Raw genomic sequence first — 20,105 nt, forward strand, 5'->3', positions numbered from 1 at the left:
AAACGCTCACATCTCCTGTGTAATGCACAGCTCCGGTGGACCTAATGACTTTGAAAGAATCCCGCAGACGTAGCTCCAATTAGCAGCACGCAGCCGTTGCTCCCCTCACACCACACACGACTGAGGCCGGACAGGGCCTGGGGCACTCCTGCCAAAGCACCTCATGGCCGCTGCTGCCTGGCACAAATCCCTGCTGCCCCGGGCACCCTGCCATCACTGGCCCTCTCTGCCACCACAGCTCATACACCCCAGTCAGAACGATGCTCTCACGGCCACAGGAGGGTTTCACAGAACCTCCACTGGGTTGCGGTCATTGCACGAGCAGACTAGAACTGCGAGTCGCCAGGGCAGGGATGGGGTAACGTTTCATTTTCAACACAGGCTATAACATCCAGTGCCCCCATCCCAGAAGGACAGCGGATTTTATAAGTTAATTCACCAGAAGGATGCTACGTGTATTTCAATATGTTTACATACTGCCTGATAGTTTGCTTCCCTTTCTGTAGAAGAGTAGAGAAGCACTGTGACAGCTGAGCACTAGCAGTATGCTTCCCTAGTAGAGAAGATTTTGTTAAATGAAAAATTTATGGTGAGAAATCACCAATTAAAGCCTAATGAAGCATCCCTTGCTGTAAAAGAAAGGGTGTAAGAACTGAAAGAAAATGTCTTAGCGTTACTCATAGCTCCCATTACAATCAGACAACATATGTTAAGTGAATTACAGATAAGGAGCACCTGTTCTATGAAGTACAATACAGCAGCACCATTACTGCAAGTCAAATCTGTAAGAGACAAGGTAATACTTTCACTAACACTTAAGTAGTAGGACGGGTAACCACAGACATCCTAAACATGCATGAAAACAGGTTGGAACCTATGGAAATCAAAGGCAAGAAAGCAGGATCCAAATCATTTCACTGCCGCTAAGTAAGACAACCACACAGAGACAACATTAAGTTGTTCCACATCATATAGCTGTAGATGTCCGTAGTGAAGGGTAATTCACATCCCTTACAAGCCTGTCTGTGAAACCTTTCAAAGAAAAGTTTGAAAATGAGAATTTTTCAGTGACAAAACATTTTTCAATGAGATGGGAAACAGATTAAAAAAATAATTTTCCTGTTTGAAGAGCTCCTGCTTCATTTATTTTGTTTCATAACACCAGAATCTAGCACTAGTCCAGAAAGAATCCCAATCACATTACAATCTTCATCAGCTAATAATTGGTAACTGGAAAGATCATTGCCTAGCTTAAGACTATACTAAAACATTTTTATACTTTCTGCAAAGATGACTGATTTGTCCATTATTTAATATTTGTATTACAACGGCAGCCAAAGGACCCACTTAAGAAAATCTCCACATCCAGAAGCGTCTTCTGTATGCTTCAGAAACATAAGCCATAAAGTGTCTAAACAGTTTATGATCTAAGATAGCTTTGTAGTTGCTTAGGAGTATTTCAAAAGTCTATGCTTTGCAAGGTTTGAAATTATACTGTGCATTTTAAATACAGTAACTCATCTGTGTTTTGGACCCAAATAAAGCAAGAGAGTCTTCCATCATCTTCAGTCATTGTCAGAGCTGATCCAAAGCACTCAAGATAAATACTCAGATTTGGTGGCCAATTTCACGTATGTGCTACTTTGCTCGCCGATTTTGTCAAGTTTGCCATCAATGTTGATTTTCTTCAGTAGCAAGATAGACAAGAACCAATTCACTGAATGGTTGGTGATCAGTGTTACAGCCAAGATTCTCAATAAATATGAGTGAACTCAGGTGACTCAGGCCTTAAAAATGAACTCACAACCTTTCCCAGGAGTATAAGCTCCAAAAATTCCTTATAGTTTAGGATAACTTTATATGCAGCTATAGCTGTTAATGTTACCTGTTTGTCTTTTAATGGAAAAAAGGAGGATAGAGAGAATTTGAAAGATTTTTTTTACCTCCAGCTATGTACTTATATGTATTATCATGCAAGGAGGAAGAGGAATGAAGGTAGTAAGCTAACTGTAGGTATTTTTGTTGAAGCTATAAGTCTATGTGGTATGTTTTTGCGGATGTTCCTCATGATCATCATCTACATACTGCTGTTGATAATGCTGGCACAGTTTAGAGCCCCAGGCTCCCCCCATCCCTTCTGCAGCTGGGAAGTGTCCGTTGGACATATTGAGTATAATGGAGGTCAATGATTTAATGTAATTTTTAGCCAGTGTGAGAGTCTCTATTTTGGAAAGTTTATTCTCAGCTCTCACATGAGGGATTACCTCCCGCAAGGCCTGGAATGCGTTGTTGAGCTTGTGCATTCTCTGCCTCTCCCGCTCGTTGCTTTCCAGTCTCCTCAAATGTCTGTCTTTACTGCTCCAAGGATGCTTGGCTCTGGCCGCAGTAATCTTGCTGCTCTCCTTACTTCTCCCATTCCTCCTTTCTTTGTGTCTCAAGCATTTCACCAGTTCTTTCTTTTTCATTGCTGACTCCTCTGAAAATGCTTCTTTATCAACAGTATTCTTTTGCTTCTTCCCTTTGGCTTTAGTCTTCATGTTTCAGTAGATGTACTGGTATTAAGCATCAATGTGCTGCAAAAACATGACACCAATATCTTTAATTGTTGAACAGTTCAACACCAAACAAGTGATCTGATGCAGGTTTGAGAAGTTCTGTACTGGAAGACCAGCACTGACTCAATTTAGCAATGTGCATTTTAGAAGTTGTGGATGGTACTAGCCAAGATGAGCTATGCCAATGAATCAAGGAGAAAATCCTTTTTCAGAGAACAGATTCCCCCTTCAGCTGGAAGGGGTTACAGAGGGAGCAGAGGCCAAGTGAATGGAACCACTAAAACAAAGATGAAGCGAACACCACCTGGTGCCCTCACGGATGGAAAGGCAAGTGAAAAACAGACACCTTTCTACTTTCTTGTATATAGGCCTCAAAGTGGAGTGATCTGTCCTCTCACTGCATGCAACATAAGCAAATGGTCTCCAGGCTCAGCCAGTCATCGGCCATTCATTTGTAGATGTCTACTGGCATGCTTAAACTGAAGCCAAATTGTTTTTTTCCAGCGTAAAAATGGATTTTAACCCTGCTCCTCTATTGAACTGACAGCACATTCAAATAGCGCTGAAATCATTAGTAATCATTGTGCTGGAATCATCTTTGGATGGTAGAAGTGCTGGCCTCAGTCTCCTTTCAGCTATGGTGTTATCAGTGTTATCATATCTCTTTATATGAAAAGAGAGTTTAGGCAGTCATGACACTTGAACAGAAAACACCGGTGATAACTGTGTAAGTATAGCATGTCAAAGCAGGGTCTCCCTTAAGAGAAAACAGAACAGAAATGTAAACAAGTTGAGATTCTACTTTTCAGATCTAAAGATCTCAACCAGAAAAAAAGCCTGTGGGAAGAGGGAGCCACAAATCAAACCATGCCAGGAGCACAACGATCAATTAGGTTTGATAACATATTGCCTCTATCTCACGTCCTTCTATTTTTTCCTAGCTTCAGCTATCAAAAGTAATAAAACCACACAGTGCCTCATCATACGTATGCAGATTTCTGTGTGGAGCATTAGACAGAACCCTCAGGCTCTTATTTAAAGTAACTTCTCAAACTCCCGGCAATTGCTTTTAGTAGGAATAGGTTTCTACTGTGTTTATGAGCAGTCCACTAGAGGGAAACATGACCCACTAACTCCTGTAGCTCAAACTCCTAGCAGTAACATTTTCACCCACAGCTCCTCTGCATTCTGGGCCAGTCCACAACACCCACAAGCACAATGCCCACAGTTTCTTCACACACACAGCCTATTTCTCTTTCAGACAAGCAAAGAGGAGGAGAAAGCAGGCAGGCCAGGTACTAACTAAAGGAGGTGAGCATTTCTCAGCTAGAGATTTGTTTGTTTCTTGTTTGTCCAAGCCCCTTCACAGGTGTCTTTCACTCCTTGTTTACTCTCAGTCTCATCCTTGAGGTGCCAGCTGTAGCTGCTACAACAGTGCAAGCAGCAATTCCTTGCTGGTGGTCTTCCCAGCTCTCAGTTCTGCTTTTTGATGCTATTATACAGGTCAGAAAATTTCTGGGTATTAATAACACAGAACAAAATAGTAAATTATGAAGCAAGGGTGGACCCTAGATATAATGAGGGCTAGAGCAGTTCGATGTAGCATTAGCAGGATTCCTACTATACACCCAAAGTAACACACTATACTTGTGTGACTGACAGCTGCTGGGAAAGAGCATTTCCCTTTTTAACAACAAATAATTATGGGGCGTAACTGCAGTTACTGTCCCAGTATGAGTGTAATAGAGTGCTATTTATCGTCCAATTTGTCCAAAAAGCCACAGCAATGTTCCTTCCTCTTGTGTTAGCAGGGAAGGTGATGACAGTGAAGTTTTCCCCTCCCCTAGCTCAGATTTTGCCACGCTTGAAGACAGCAGTCTCACAGCAACCCTTCCTCTAAAAGCAAGAATCAACGTTACTGTGACTATTTCCAAAAATTCTTCCCTCCACCTTCAACCAGTCCATGTAGTCACAGAAAGGTTTGGTCTTAAACAATGCATTTGTATGCTGATGCTAATATACGAGTGGTTTTAGAAGTTGTTGAGCCAATAAAAGAAACTTGCCACAGGTGCCAACCCAGTACAGGTCATCACAATTAGCTGCAGCAGGCTGTAGAGTTCCCAGCTGTGTTGCAGTAACAGCCACTTCCCCTTCTCACTCTTTAGGGGTATTTTCAGCTGTTGGGCATTTACAGAACTCAGTTCCTTGCCCATAAGGTAACAGGAGGTTCATGGAAGCAGCCAGCAGAGAAAGCTTTAAGGACAGCTCAGGACACTTCAGCAAACCACAGGAGCAAAGAATAAGTGTTAAACTGCAGGTGAGGGTGAGCAGATGGGATGACATGGGATAAGAGAGTATTCAGCTGGCTGAAGTTTACTTTCAGACTGCCACACACTGCTGTAACCCCCTGAGAAACTACCTCATGAAGCCACAACCAGAATCCTTGGCACAACCAGAGAGATGGCATGGGTGCAGAGAAAGAAGTGGGAGGTAGAGGGGATTCAGGAGACAAAGACTTGGGTTGTCAAGAGAAACCAAAAAGAAAAAGAACAGCCAAATACCAGCAAGCCGCTATGTCCATCCATCAGGGCTAGCATTCATCCTCTGTGACTTACCGCTGTCACCAGCCGTGGAGAAGGCACCTAGAGCCCAAAGGACATGACAGAGGCTTCTGAGGAATCAGGAGCAGCGGCAGGGTCCGTGTGGGCACTGCTTGCCCTTGGGGCCCTGTAAAGAGCCTGTGAGGGACCTTGGAAAGAGGAGCCCATGAGGCTCCCTCACGCTGAGAGGGGAGCTGAAGGGACAGTGTGGGGAAGTGCTGCCAGGAGCCCCCGAGGCTGGTGCTGCTGCTGTGCTCTGGAGCTCTGCCTGCAGTGTGGTGAGGCAGCAGCCCTAGGGCTGTGCGGCAGTCTGTGACAGACGGGCCCGCTGCTCGCCACGCCACGCCGGAGGTGTCTGCGACACGACACGTTGCATTACCAGCAGGGGCGGGCCTTGCAGCTGCCAGCAGGCGTGCAAAAACAACACAAGCGGTCCCTACCAGCACCCTGCCGCACTGAGGCCAAGCAGCACGGTTCAGAGCTGGGTTCCAGCAGAGGAGTTGTGCACGCGCAGCATTGCCGCAGCCCTCTCTCATGCGGAGGTAGCCAGGAGCACAAGGCTCCTGTGGTTTGGAGGGTCACAGGGCTCTGAGTGAAACCAGACAATTACAACGCTCCCAGGGGAGGCAGAACTGGGGCAGCATATGGAGGTGGTGCTGCCAGACTGATAGAAGCTAAGCCACACAGATCGATACACACTTGTCACTGCAGGAGGGGTGAGTCTCAGACTTCCTTCAGCAAGTGGAGTGTCCTCAGGTGGCAGAGAAGAAAGGCTATCCCAGTTCTCTGTTCTGCCCTGGGCAATACAAGTTACCGTATCCCCTGCACGACAAGGGCACAGAGCCAAAGCACTTCCATCCCCTGCAAGAAGGCTGCTGCTGACAGATTGCGAGAGCTCAGATTCTTTGATAGATCAAAGCTCTGTATTGGACAGCCAGTTAGTGCCGTGGATGGGATCTTTTACATCTGTTCTCAATAACAACCAGTATCTTGGTCAAATTTCAGCCCACTAGTTATACTTTAGCTAATAAAGTCGTCATCTTGATATCAGTTTCTTGTTCCCAGGTTTGAACAGTTTCAGGTTTAAACAGTTTCCAGGAGCCATGAACAGCTGTCAGACAGATGTGGGGGCTTCCACACCAGCCTCCATTATCTACTTACATTGCTGTGCCATCGTATCTCAACAGGTAACGAGGAAAAACAGCTCTCTCATGCCTCTGGCAGTGTCATGGCTGACATAGTCTGAATCTCAAGTGAAAGAAGCTACCCGTACAGGTAAGTACTACATTAACCTGGAGATCTTACATCAGTTCCACATATGCACTTAAAAACCATGATCTTCTCTAAATAACTTCAATAAATATTAAGAAAACATACAGTTAACCTGTTTCCTGAAGGGCAGTTATGTACTCTGAAATCTGCATTCTTCCTACAAACACTTAGTTCTAGGATTAAAAGCAATATTCAATTTTTGAAGTTACCCCCCATTTGTATTTCAAGTATTGCTTCTCTACTGACAACATATATATGTTACCTGTGTTACCTGAAGTTGAAACAAGGGTGATAACTGAAGATATTAAAGGTGATGACATTATTTAGTGTAGACTCATCTGCTGTGACTGGGGCTTTGAGCCTTTACCTTCTCTGCATCTGGATGCTAGCAAGTTTAACTCAGAGTAGCCAGCTATGCTATACTGTGGACCTGACTCGTTACTGGCATCTGTTTAAGAATGAACAAATATACAAAGAGATTATAAATATATAACTGTATTTTATTTTTAATATTAAATATTTTTAAATTACAAGCAATTTATCGAATCACACTATGCATGATAATCAATATACAGTAGAAATTACAATTTAAAAATGTACACAATTTAAAGACATTTTGACCTGAAATTTCATTAACTATGATATATTGCCATAAACCTCATACCTGTATTAAATTACAATAGGAAAACCTCATACCTATGATTTTGTTACATAGTTTCTCATTTACAAATAGAATTAAACATTATATATACACACATCAGTACCATTTATCATTTAAGTTACACCTACAACTGTGCAAGTTCAAACAATTTCATAAACAAAACTAACTGTAAGTCATATTCAAGTTTCTGAAAAACAGGCTGCTGGTATTACAAATACTTATTTTCAATAAGTTTATATGATGTTCGACTCCCCTCTAGATTTTTTCCAGTCTTGTACCAAAACCATTAACATACAAGGATATTTCTGTATGACTTAAAGCTGAAGTAATTTTGTACACTCCATTCTTGTTTAAGGCTATTTCTTATAAGGCTAATGAACTTGGATTCCACCTTTCACCAACACCAACAAAAATAGCCATGTCACTAACACCTGACAATGCTGACATTTTAGCATAGTGCTTAATCAGAAAAAAAAAGTCTTTCTACCAACCAGCCTCCTCATGAAAAAAGATTTGAGTACTACATAAAAATCTGCTAAAAATACTGATAAAAAGAATGAGGCTTAAATGGCTTTCATTAGTGCATCAACAAGGATATGAAAAAAATGCTTAACTCGTTCACTTCCATGAAAATGGCAGTTTCCATGAACGCAGTTGCACACACAACATGTCTGCAGCTAGGGGATTTGGGAGAGTACAGGTGTTTCCGTTAGATCAGGACACTTCTCACTTGGTTAGCTTCTCACTACGGATCCTCTGTTTTTAAACAAACTTCCTTAGGTGGGAAAAATCAGATCTTTTAAATAACTTTAGTAGCCAAATTGAGACAATGCCTTCATTATTCAAATAATCAAGGTATTGTACTAGAGAAGGAATTAAAATGTAACCAGTCCTCATAATAAACCATTGAAAATAGATACATGTACTTCTAAAACTGAAACCATGCTTTGTAGCTAGTGCAAGAAATTACATACACAGTTTTAAGAATGACTCATAACAAACCCCCTCACTAAAAGGTAACTTGTTGGAAATATAGATTCATCTTCATTGTGTCACTGACTGCTAGGTGGGTATCTCAATATTGCTAGTAGTTGATCAGATTTTAACTATATTTTTTTTCCAAAAAAACTTTAGATTATTGCAATCCAGCCTACTGGATTACTAAAATTAAATTCTTAGTTTAACTGAGGTGAGTCAACTTCAAATACTTCTTTCTCTTCATTGTACAGCTAGAAAGGACATTACCTTGCTTATTATCATACACATCCCAGCCCATTTTGGAAAAAAATGCTCCTTTGGCAATTCATTAGCAATGAGTCCATTTGGACAAAGGAGTAAACTCTCATTTCCTATGCAAGATTTTCTTTAAACCCCGGTAAAGAATTAAAAAAAAAAGAAAAACATTTCCATCAAGCAAAGGAAATTCCCGATGTGCAGGATGAAATACTGCACGTTTGAGAAATATCTGAGTTTCCAGAATTACAAGAACCAAAATGCACTACTAAATTTTAACATTTTGGAATAAAAGCTTTTATTAAACTTTGGACTCTATTCTAAGTTAAGCAATTCAAAATTAAGGCTGAACTCCAGGTCTGATCCAGTAGATTTCTCAGCATGAGGCAGATAAACCCACACATTATTTGCAGGCCACTTCGGGAGTTTCATTCTTAGTTTTGAATTTCCATACTCAATGTAGTGTGAGAATTACACAACACAGATGAGATCTAATTAATCTAGCCATATCAAGGAGTTTAATGTTGGAATTATGGAATTTCTAAGCAATAATGTGTGCACAAAGTCTATTACCTATATTTTAAAAATATTACAAACAGCGCACAGCTTCCTTAAGTGCCCTACAGTACATACTGTAAGCATGTATTAAGAACTACTTGGCTTTTTCTCTTAAATCATGTTTTGGGAAAAGTCCATGAAAAATCCTGTTCCTCGCTTCACAATGAAGTACAGTTCTGACCAACTCTGAACCTAAGTGCCACATCAGAAGTTCTCAACAATACATCGGCAAGTTCAAATAACTTTACAGAACTAAATCATTCCCTTTTGATTGGTATGGAAGCCATTCTGGCTAAGGGCTGAATAATGCTGGACAAAAGCAGTTAACATATTCCTGGCATTTAAAACATACTTTAAAAATCAAAATGCATATAGAAGTATATAACACATAGTTCACACAGCTTAAAATATTTAGTCCTCCTACACTTCATGGGATGCTAATTCTCTGGTGAGCGGATCTGAACACAGAGCACTCGGACCACCAATACACTGAAGCCCTGCCAAAAAAAGCCACTAAAATACAAAGTACTTTAAAGCCAGGTAAACTGTTCTTGTCAGCGTTTCCTACAGATCCACAGCTGGATAAGGCATTCCAAAAGGCCAGGGATTTGTTTCTTAAATTAACTCACTTTAGAGTAGTGATTAAAGATTTTTTTTCCAAGCAATTGAAAGGATTAAATTAGCTGAACACACAGCAGAGCATGAAGGCTAAAAAACCACATTGTATTCCCTTCCCTAGACACAGTTTGCTTCAGAGTAAACGTTAAACGTTACTATACAGCATCTTTGGGTCAGTATGCATTTCAAGGTGTAGCACGGAGCCTTGAAGGTATCTTAAAATGTGTGGCCTTATAAAGGGTGCAAAATTGGTTATTAACCATTAATCTAATTCTTAATTGTCGGAACATCACTGAGAGGTAGATCTACCACAGGCCTCTGAATGGCAGCCCCAGTCTGCAGTCAGCAGAAGAGAGCTTCAAAATTCACAGAATGTACAATTACAGGGCCAAACACGCCTAAATCCAGTCTACTGAAATTAGTCTTGTTTTAGAATATTCATAGTTTCCAGTTTTGTACAGTCAATTTTATTTTTTCTCTTTCCAAGGCAGAAGTTGTAGCAACAACTGGAAGGCCCTTAAGTATGATAAAGTCAGATGGTATTACAGTTTAAGCAGTCAGTAGGATCATATTCAGGAATTGAGACATTATCTCTTTCATCTACAAATTCCAGAGTATATCATATATTCTATTCCAGTTTCCTATAAAACATGAACACTAACAATCTATAATCGTTATCATTTAGAAATGGTACTGAATAGAAGATTTCAGCAAGTCTAACATAACACCCAGAAGTTATGTATGTTTTACAAGTACCGTGCATAGCAAAGGCTACAAAAGAGGACAAATTAAACTGGGTAACTGGGCCAATTCAACTTGTCTTATTTTCCTTGAAAGATTTATGATTTTGATTCTGTACATCATCAGGAAATAGAGGAAGAATAATCCATAGTGCAATTGTAATAAGCAAAGTAACATGTAGTGATATCTTTTTGAATAAATATGGCTCACTACTGATCAACTATCATTCATACAGTTTCAGCAACACAGACACCTGTTGCACAGGACAGTTATACACAATTCTACAACAGGTGTATGTTCAAATAGATAATGAACTACATGGAAAAATATAAAAAAGAGTATTATACAATCTCATACATAAACCAGACTAGTGTAATTGCTTTACTTGTTTCTTAAGTTATCTGAAAAATACTTCAAGTACTTGAAAACAGCGGCAGAATCATCTTTCAATGAAAAGCAAAATTGCACTGATTTAAAAATACATTACAAAGTTAAATACACATTCAAATTAATGTCCTGATTTAACATTGCTTTCAGTGTTTACTTTCATTTCTTAGGACTTCTTGATTACCTGTATTACTCCAGGAGATCCAGAGTTCAGATAAAGAAGTTTCAGACACAGAGTCTGTGTGTTCTGTTTTTGTAGTCCCAGGAAGTTTTAAATCCGTTTAATCTTTTTCTCCATCTTCACTGCTTCCTGTTAGCAGAGGAAAGGTAATAATTGACAGTGAGATTCTTCAGCACAACCATCATTTCTTTGTAAGACTTTTCCTAGAACTTGGCATTCTTCTGTTTCACGCTTCCAAGTATTGGTTAATCTTTCCCTAGAGCTTTCATCTACTATAAACATTTGGTACCTTTGTACACAGACATCTGCTTAAGTCACACAGTTCAATGTCACTTCCTAGGACACGTAAGGCAGTGTAGGATCTCCAAAATCTTTTATCTATAAGTTACTAAGCAGCAAGCATTATCTAATCAATATGCATGATACAGGAACAATACAAATCTATGTAACAGTGATTACGTTTTTACAGATATTGACCATCAGCAAGGTTCAGCAATCAGTAGCATTTATTTTTATGATGCAGTATTTTACCAAGGTTAATATGCTAAACTGCTTCAAATCCATTTTCTCTCCCTTCTTAACTCTCAAAAAATGCATTAAAGCTTTTTGTTAGAGACAAGAAAGCTTCTGTTAACAAATACTGCTACTAAATATTTCTATGAACTGATTTGTTTGACTAACTATTGTAACTCCACTTTAGAAAACATGCTGCTGCAACTCTTGAGAACATAAAAAATGTACTTTCTAAAAAGCAACGCAAACTGAACTGTAAAACGAGCTTAGACAACAATTGCAGACATATTCCTCACCCTGTGAAATAAATTGCATCCTATGACAGGGCAATAATGAAAATTAAACTGCCACAGTGTTACAGCTATACATAAGCGCTTAAGGACTGCTTATATTTCATTTATATAACTATCGTACTTATTTAGGAAACAGGACTTGTGAGCTTGTCCCATAAACATTCCAGAAAATGTATAGCCGTACGTTTGTAGCAATGTGGATGCAATTAATCTCAACCTAAATGGAAAGGTCTGTCTTACTGAAATATAAGACCAGACATAACTTCTACAGCATTAACAATGTATTTATAAACTAAGTATTTATCAAAGAAAAAGATTTGTCATCTACATTACTCACATCTTTGCATGAAGCTTTCAATATTTAGTTTCAAAATAATTAACTAAATCACCTACCTCCTTGCTCTATATCTGAATCTGTAAGATGTGTAAGGGAAAAGCTTGCCATGTTTGCAGGAGAGATAGAGAATCTAGAATATGGGGATGAATGTGACCAGTTCTGTTCAGAAGTCCGGGTGGGTGGAGGTGGAGAGAAGTATTTTGACTGAAGAGGTGGTTTAGAGCTAATAAGGCTATTAGCTGCCTTTGATATAAAGGATGGTTCTGGAGAAGAGAAGTCATCATCCCATTCAAAACCGCCACCTTGGAGGAAGAAGGAAAAAAAAACAAAAAAAACAAAAAAGCTATTTAGAGTAATATAAAGCCATATATAATTTTAAAAGCAAGTCCTGCAAGACTACATTAACCCAAAAGGAACCTGTAGTAACTTTTCATACAAGATCTCTTAAGAGTCAAAAGGAATAACATTTATCACAGAGTTACAGAGGTTACCAATGAATTTTGGAAGCAAAATCTAAACTTGAGGCTTTTGATACACAGCACTCAAAAGCATAACACAGCCTTAAAAACATTAACCTTGACCCTGTCCTCTGCTGTATAGAAAATTTTATTTTTGTACTTGCTGTTATTGACACTCACCAGAATTAGAAATTACAACCTTCAGTCTGAGAGGAGCTGGAGAATGCCAGCTTTCAAAGCACAGAACAGAAATAGTTAACACAGGCAAAGTCTATTGCAGAAATTAATATAAAATGAATAAAGAAGTATTTTTAAAGCACTTCACAGTGCTAGGATTTAGATTGTGTTTATGGATACCAGTATAAAACACATTATACACAAAAAGATTTAAATGCACGTCCTGAGGACCTCCTGATGGAAACCTATAGATTCCCAGGCTAAGAATATAGACAATTTTTCTCAGAAGCATTGTATAGACCTAACATAATCCAATGCAGTTTAAGGAAATATTATTTACAGCATCCTAAAACAGAAATGTTGAAATAACACTGACTCCTTTGGGAGTGACTGGCTGTGGGGACAGGGAGGAGACTAAATCCTTGCATCTCGTATGTAGTAATGGGGGAGCAAGGAAGGAGAACCCTGGTTGGTAGTTTACATATTGAACTGAGTCTGGCTGCAGTGGAGTTCATTTTCTTCATTTGCCTCTGTGCTTTAGATTTGTGAACACAACAATGCCGGTAACATATTTTAAACTACTGGCCAGTGTTTGCACAGTATCAAGGCCTTCTATTTTTCCTCACTCTGCCCTCTCCTCACCCTACCACCACTGGATATATTGGGCGTGCACAAAAAGTTGGGAGAGGACAGAATCAGGCAGATGAGACAAACAAAAAAGATATTCCGTGCCACATGACAGCATGCTCAGCAATAAAATAGAGAGGATAAGAGATTGGGAAGTTGGCCCTTTTTTGCTCAGGAACTGGCTAGGCATCTGTCTACCTTGGTGAGGTGGTAAGTGATTGATTTTGCACTATTTGTTTTCTTTCTTTGTTCCTCCTCTTCTTCACTTAGTAAACAATTTTTGCCTTGTCGTACAGGTTGCTGTCACTTTTCACTTGCTTTTACTTTTCCTTCATCTTTCACTATCCCCTTAAGGGTGGGAGAGATGTGAGCAAGAGGCTGTGTGGCATTTAGCTGCCTTCCCATCTGTTAATCCACAACAAGCATACACAAAGAGGGTAGAGACTGGACAGAAAAAAAAAAAATGGTCTGGAACAGCAAGCGAACTGACAGCCATTACAAGACTGCATTTGGAAAAGAGGTGCGCAGCACCTCCCCAGATGCAAAACTCAGCTTAGAGAATGCCGAGCTCATACATGCTTGCAATTCTGAAAAAAAAAATCTGCTAAAGAAAATTATTTGCTTTCCTTTGTTTTATTGAATGCAGCTTTGAACAGTACAAAGTCTTTATCAAGTCACAAGAGCACAGAGGTCTAGAAGTGCTGGAATGCCATAGCATCCAGACCTCCTCTCCAACTCAAAAAAAATCATCTTGAGCCAAGTGTGTTCTAGTCCAGGAGGCCACAAAGATTTGTTGCCTGTACTTTGTTTGCCTCTCAAGATAGCCACTACATGTCAAACAGCATTTTCTCTCAAGCTTTGATAAACAGTAACACTAGCATCCAAGCCTAGCTGAAGTATTTGCTTTGGATATAAAACTGAAGCCAGTACGGTACACTGAACATACAAAACATGTATTTTAAGTGACACTTCATTAAAAACTATGCATAAAATATTCTCAACCCCTGCTGCATATAAATATATTTAAGTACCTTCTTCATCTGTTGAGCTTTCTGAATTTGTGAATCTGTTTAAGTAGCTAAAACCCGAAGGTGGAGCAGGAGTTCTGTGAGAGCCTTCACCATTCAAGTCTGCTACACGGTTTCCCAGCTCCTTAGTTGGTGTTTCCTAATGCAAACAAAACAGTTTGGTTAACTCTTTCATATACACCATGCATACATGCAGTTGGATGCTAGCTTTCCAAAAATACTTTGCTTTCCTCATCAAATCTACTATGAAAATAAATGGTCTGCAAGCTCTCAGTTATTACCACACAACAGAACTTTGAGATGTACATCAAGCATATAAATACACCTCCATTTTCAAAAAAAGTTGCATCAAATCAAATGCAGAAGTGACTATTTATGTCATTTATCATATAAAAAGGTCTCATATGCCCTAAGAACAACACTAAAGTATCTTCCATTTGCACAGAAAACAGTCCACTTATCGCAATACACAGGCAGGGATTTTTTTCTACTCTGTAAAAGTCTTATATAGTCCCCATCTCCCAACATTTTACTTTTTTTTTTTTTTTTTTTTTTAACCCTTTATGCTTCAGGATAAAGAGACACACTGTAGGACTGGTATTTGAAGCAGCCAACATTTTATCAGTTACTATAATAAATGAGTTTGACAACTAAGTAGTTTAACACAGCTTATTTTTTCTTTTCCCTCCAACAACAGGATTACTATTCTACAGAGGACAGAAAAACAAATACATACCTGTGTTTTCTATTCCAAAAGACAATGAGCCCTAGTGTGCCTGACAATGTCACTGTTCTTTTAAACTGACTGTACTAGTTCAGTTTCTGTAACGTTAAAATACAATCCCCTTTGTATCAAGTTAAAGAAGCTTAAAAATTGATAAAGCAAATAGGGAAACAAAACTAACCTTGAATTTTATAAGCAGATCAGTATCGTTTTACTGAACTTGAATAACATTGTATTAATAAAAAGCAGCACTGTTATCTAACTACTGCTCTCATCTTTGATTATACCTTAAGGTAAATTAATGCTAAATAATGCAGGACTCAGTTTTTATTTTTATTATAAAGACATTTGAACTTAAACCGTAAGTCCACAAATTCATTAAACAGATAGATAAACCACTTCTATAAAGTTACAACAACATTCTGATAAATAAAATTATTAATAAAATCTAGTGCATAATGCTGTCTCTCATTCAAATTCAGCACAGCTTACATGCATCAGTAAAACATCGCTAAAAAACAGGTTTCATCCAGTGCATACACAGGCAAGGTTCCAAAGGCAGTGGAAATTTAGGACTTGGCAAGCAAACCTGTCCAAAGCAAAACTACACTTCAAGTCCCTGCTGCTATTCTATCATCACAAAACTGCACCTAACCAAGAAAAAAAGTTTCTTTACATACAGAATACAAATACATCACAAACAAGATGCCAAGACAAGAAAGTGATCTTGTAACAATGTGCCCATATATACCAGTAAGTTATTTACCGTGTCTTGTTTAAAAAAAAAAAAAAAAAAAAAACAACTTTACTTAGTAATTAAAAAAATGATACCTGATCAAACAAATAGACCGTGACATCATCAAAGAAAGTTACAGCCTTTTTCTCATTTTTCCAGTGCTCATGTTGCCTTTCATTAAGAGGCTTTGGAAGTTTCAACAAGCTTCTCAGATGCTTTCCATCATCCTTGTCAGTAAGTATCTCAGGTACTTGATGAACAGTTTCATCTTCACTGTCAGAACTCAGACTATGCATATGAAAAGTCCTCATGTCATCCTCAGAATCACTGTTTTCATCTTCCTCATCCGCATCATCGCCATCTTCTAAATCAAGCATTCCAGTAACATCAAGTTTGCCAAGGTATTTTCCTTCAATATCTGGCTCTTTCAACTTCTGTCCTTCAACGTGATAGAAGGACTTCTCACTGTTACTTGAATCTAAAGGATTGTGTATGTTATGCACAGACTTCAAGTCTCTGTGTGAAAAAAGTTCTGAAGTATTAGTGCCAACACAAGAGACACTTTTATGGGAAGACTCTGACAGCTTTATTTCATCCCTTAGGTTATTTTCCATTGATATTTCCAGGGAATTCAGAGTTGCCTCAGTCCACTCGTCAGGACTCCTCTGTATCCTTACATCCATCTCTTGCATCTCTGTCTTGTGATTCAGTTCTGGTTTTGTACTTTGATTACTGGTATCCTGGTTATTTCTTAGGTCATGCTTTTGCTCTCTCTCTTCAAAACAATAATCCTTTTTAGTATTATTTTCTCCTTTATTTGCAGAAGTGATACACATAGCCTCTCTTGATAGATTTACAGTCTCTTCTGTTTTTTTATCTGGCTCAGAATCATTATCAGAGAAATAGGCAGAGTCTCTATACGAGTTTTGATTCCCACCCACAAAAACCTCCGGGGTTATTTCAAAATTGTTTACTGCATCTAAACAAGCTGCTGCTTCTGAAACAATTATGACTGGATTAGAAGGTAAATCATTCGCATTGCTCTCACTGACACCACAGTTATCAGTATCTGCATTAGAAGCATCCTCAACAGCAATATGGGAAGTCCATTCTGGAGACTCCAGATTCTCTGTTTCATAGCCACTGTCAGCAGGCTTATCAGGTGGTAAAAGTTTCTGAGGACTTTGAGCCTGTAAAGATTCTAAAACCTCATTTACATCTAAAGAATCCAAAGAGTCAGGTGTCTCTAAGGCTTGTTCTACAGGCTGTACAGGAGATGGGCTGTCTTCCAAAAGACTATCCTGACTTGTGCAATCTGAAGTAGCAACAGAAATTAAGGTCACCTCTTCTGAAACATCCTTACAATTCTCAAAATGATTTAACGTTTCTTGTCTTTCCTCTGACAAATCACCTTTTTTTAATATGGGAGAATTACTTTGCAAGTCTCTTTCTGTATCTTCCTGATTGGATTTTTCCCTATTAAAAACTACTTCAGACTTGGGAAGCATTCCCTGTTTCATTTGTACATCACTCCCGTCTGTTTTAACAGCAGCACCATAATATGGATCATTTCCAACATTATTGTTTTTTGTATTACTGGACAGCTCTTCTTGACAAAGAGTATCAGTGTTACAGGACAAGACTTGGCTGACTTCCACATTTGAAAGTTTTCCCTCATCCTTCAAATAAGGAAGATTTGTACATTTATCATGCAACTTACAGGCTGCAGACGGACTAGAGGATGCCTGCATCTCTACAGTCGTCTGAGACTGAGAATTCATATCTTTATCTGTTGTTAGTGGATTACAATTTTCATCTTTCATGGTTCCAAAATTTTCACATACTAAAGAAGAGACCTGTGCATTTTCAGCCAACACAGGCTCAGACTCTACAGAGTTTCTATGTGAGGTTTCCAACATACTTTTTAGAACAGTTTCTGGTTTTTGCCCGAAATCACTGCTGGTTTTGTTAGACAATATCCCTGTTAATAAGTTTTTCTCTTGAAGAAATAAGAAGTTATCAGAAAGTTCTTCTAAAGTTACTAAGTCAGACTGGTTAGAAATATTTTCACCTAGGGAAACTACTTTGTTTTCAGAAACATGACTAGAATGCTCTTTCTCAGCAAAGCCTGTGACATTTGTAACATCTGTGTTTGAGTTTAAAACAGTCAGTTTAAAGTCTTTAGGAATATTATTTGTTTCAGCAAAACCAAGTACTTTTCTGTTCGTGAATTCTTCTGATCTGTTAATGTCATTAAATATATTCTGGAAAGGACTTTCTGGACTACTATTAGCAGGCAAGAATTCCTCTTTAGGATCTGTATTGTAGTGGAAGAAGTCCCCATCAGTGCTAGATTCTTCAACATCAAGATCCCTGAGAACCATGAAATGAGAACTTTTTTCTTGAACAGCTTCTTGATCAACTTCCGTAGTTAGTACAACTGATTGGTTATCAAAATTCATGCTGCAGCCACTACCCTTTTCCTCTAACTGGATATAGTAGTCGTTTCCAACAGAAAGTTTGTGTGCATCAAACACAGGTAACACCCCAGGAACGGCAAGAGATGCTTCCTGACCGCTTCCATCCTGTGCTCCTGGCCCTTGCTCTGAAAGTGATCTCTCAAAAACCTCCACAGGAAAGAAAATACTTGTGTATGCCATTGCTTCATCGGGATTCACACGACCACATTCATCAAAATGATCATGTTTAGCTGCCTCCCAGATATATTCAAAGCTGAGACCCTGGCTTGTTTCAGTTACAGTAAGAACTTCCTCCATTTCATGGCCAAGTCTATCTCCTGTAAAGTGATCTAAAATTGGAAAAGCAGAATTATTTGTTTCTCTATTTGAGGTGTTTGGTTTAAGAGCATTCCACTGCTGTTCAAAATCAATCTCTGAGTCCCTTTGGCTTTGCATGCGAAGGTAAGTTAAAAGTCTATGCACTTCTTCTGCTGTTGGTCTTTTTTCTGGAGGTAGCCAGCAGAACTGCAGAACTTCATACCTATAGAAGTAAGAAACACCTTTCAATAGGTTCCACAAGGAAAAGGATTTTATAAACAAATCAAGTACCTAAATACTAAAAAGCAACAGCAGTATTACTGGCAGGAATTTCCATCTATAGCAACTCTTCATTTTCCATAGGGTGCCTTTGCCAGGAACATTTAATTTCAATATACTTTTAAGAGAAATAGGTAATATGAAAAACATACTCAGAAACTTTAAAAATAATTAAAAAAATAAAGTTTACCATCTATCAGAGTACGGCTGTTCCAGATGTGGCTTAAAAAGTTTAATCTGCTTCTCCTTGATGACATGGGTTAGGACTTCCCTGTCAGAGAATTCTGAGTAAGGCTGAGCAGCATTCTCAAACAGCTCCCACAACGTTACACCCAGGGACCTAAAAAAGACCAGCAAAGTGACTGTACGTTCTAAGAACTAAGTTGATCTCAAGAAAATAAGGATCATGCAAGAACAGGCAAGAACCACCAAATATCTCGTGGCTCCATAATAATTTCAGGATTGGTTAACCCATTTCAAGTGTGCTTCACAGAACGCTAAAAGCCTCAAAAACAAAGTTATTTGAAGGCCAGTTCCAAGAAAGATAACAAAATGAGGACTCAAGTGACTTATCTATGGAAGAAACTCCTGCATATTAAAGAAAAGTAGGAAACACCTATTTAAAACAGAGAAACAAGAACAAAAAAAAACCTATGGCTTCACTGAAGACTACTACTGTTGGACAAAACCGCACTTTGAGTCAAACCACTAGAAAACTCACCTGTTTGGGACTTCTTTAAATCAGTATCTGAACTACTCAGAAGCCTTGTTTTCGCTCAGTGCTGTATGCATATGACATACAACATTAATCACATTTTCAGTGCTTAGAGCTGATCCAGATCTTTGGGCAACCTTTTCTTGCCTAAAATACACAGTAAATTCTACTACCATAGAATAATTTAGATCAGAATGGGTCTCTGGAATCATCCAGTCCAAACCTAGTCAAAGCAGCTTTGTATAAAATGCACTGAGGTTCAATTTGGAATGCTTAAGACTCTGGCTGCTGGTAGTTTAGATAAACAGTATGATTTGAGGAACTCTGCTTGAAGGATACAAGGAAGAAAGTATTGAAATCATTTCTATCTATCTCGCTTTCTGTGAATCTTGTTTTACATTAGCAAATAAAATCTAGTATATCATTCAATACCTTTAAAATATAAAAGCAGGAATTTAGCTACAATGTTTTCAGAAATGGTAACCTAAGCCTCGATTTCTATTATCCAAATTTTCCTGGACTTGAGAACTGAGGTGGAACTTGGCAACTTCAAAAAATGTTCAGGATTTTCTCTAGTCTCTCTCTATAAGCTCTGTGGTAGCAGAGACAAACCTTAATGGGATTCTAGTAGCATC

The 20,105-nt window shown here is 38.8% G+C and overlaps 2 protein-coding genes across 2 annotated transcripts in view; both read right to left on the reverse strand.

The window, feature by feature from the left end:
- Positions 1-2,036: 2,036 nt before the first annotated feature.
- Positions 2,037-2,537, reverse strand: BHLHA15 (basic helix-loop-helix family member a15). The gene has a single exon (XM_032197754.1). The coding sequence runs from the start codon at positions 2,535-2,537 to the stop codon at positions 2,037-2,039; it is 501 nt and encodes a 166-aa protein (XP_032053645.1).
- A 4,385-nt stretch (positions 2,538-6,922) lies between these two features.
- The window catches only part of LMTK2 (lemur tyrosine kinase 2), a 42,761-nt gene continuing 29,578 nt past the window's right edge, over positions 6,923-20,105 (reverse strand). The window contains exons 10-14 of the mRNA XM_032197432.1: positions 18,946-19,095; positions 15,795-18,699; positions 14,243-14,378; positions 12,006-12,251; positions 6,923-10,935 (exon numbers count right to left, since the gene is read on the reverse strand). Of these exons, the coding sequence (XP_032053323.1) occupies positions 10,907-10,935; positions 12,006-12,251; positions 14,243-14,378; positions 15,795-18,699; positions 18,946-19,095 (3,466 nt within the window). The 3' untranslated portion in view covers positions 6,923-10,906. The remainder of the gene's footprint in view (positions 10,936-12,005; positions 12,252-14,242; positions 14,379-15,794; positions 18,700-18,945; positions 19,096-20,105) is intronic.

This window comes from Aythya fuligula, chromosome 15, assembly GCF_009819795.1.
Source record: "Aythya fuligula isolate bAytFul2 chromosome 15, bAytFul2.pri, whole genome shotgun sequence".
NCBI classification, from domain to species: Eukaryota; Metazoa; Chordata; class Aves; order Anseriformes; family Anatidae; genus Aythya; species Aythya fuligula.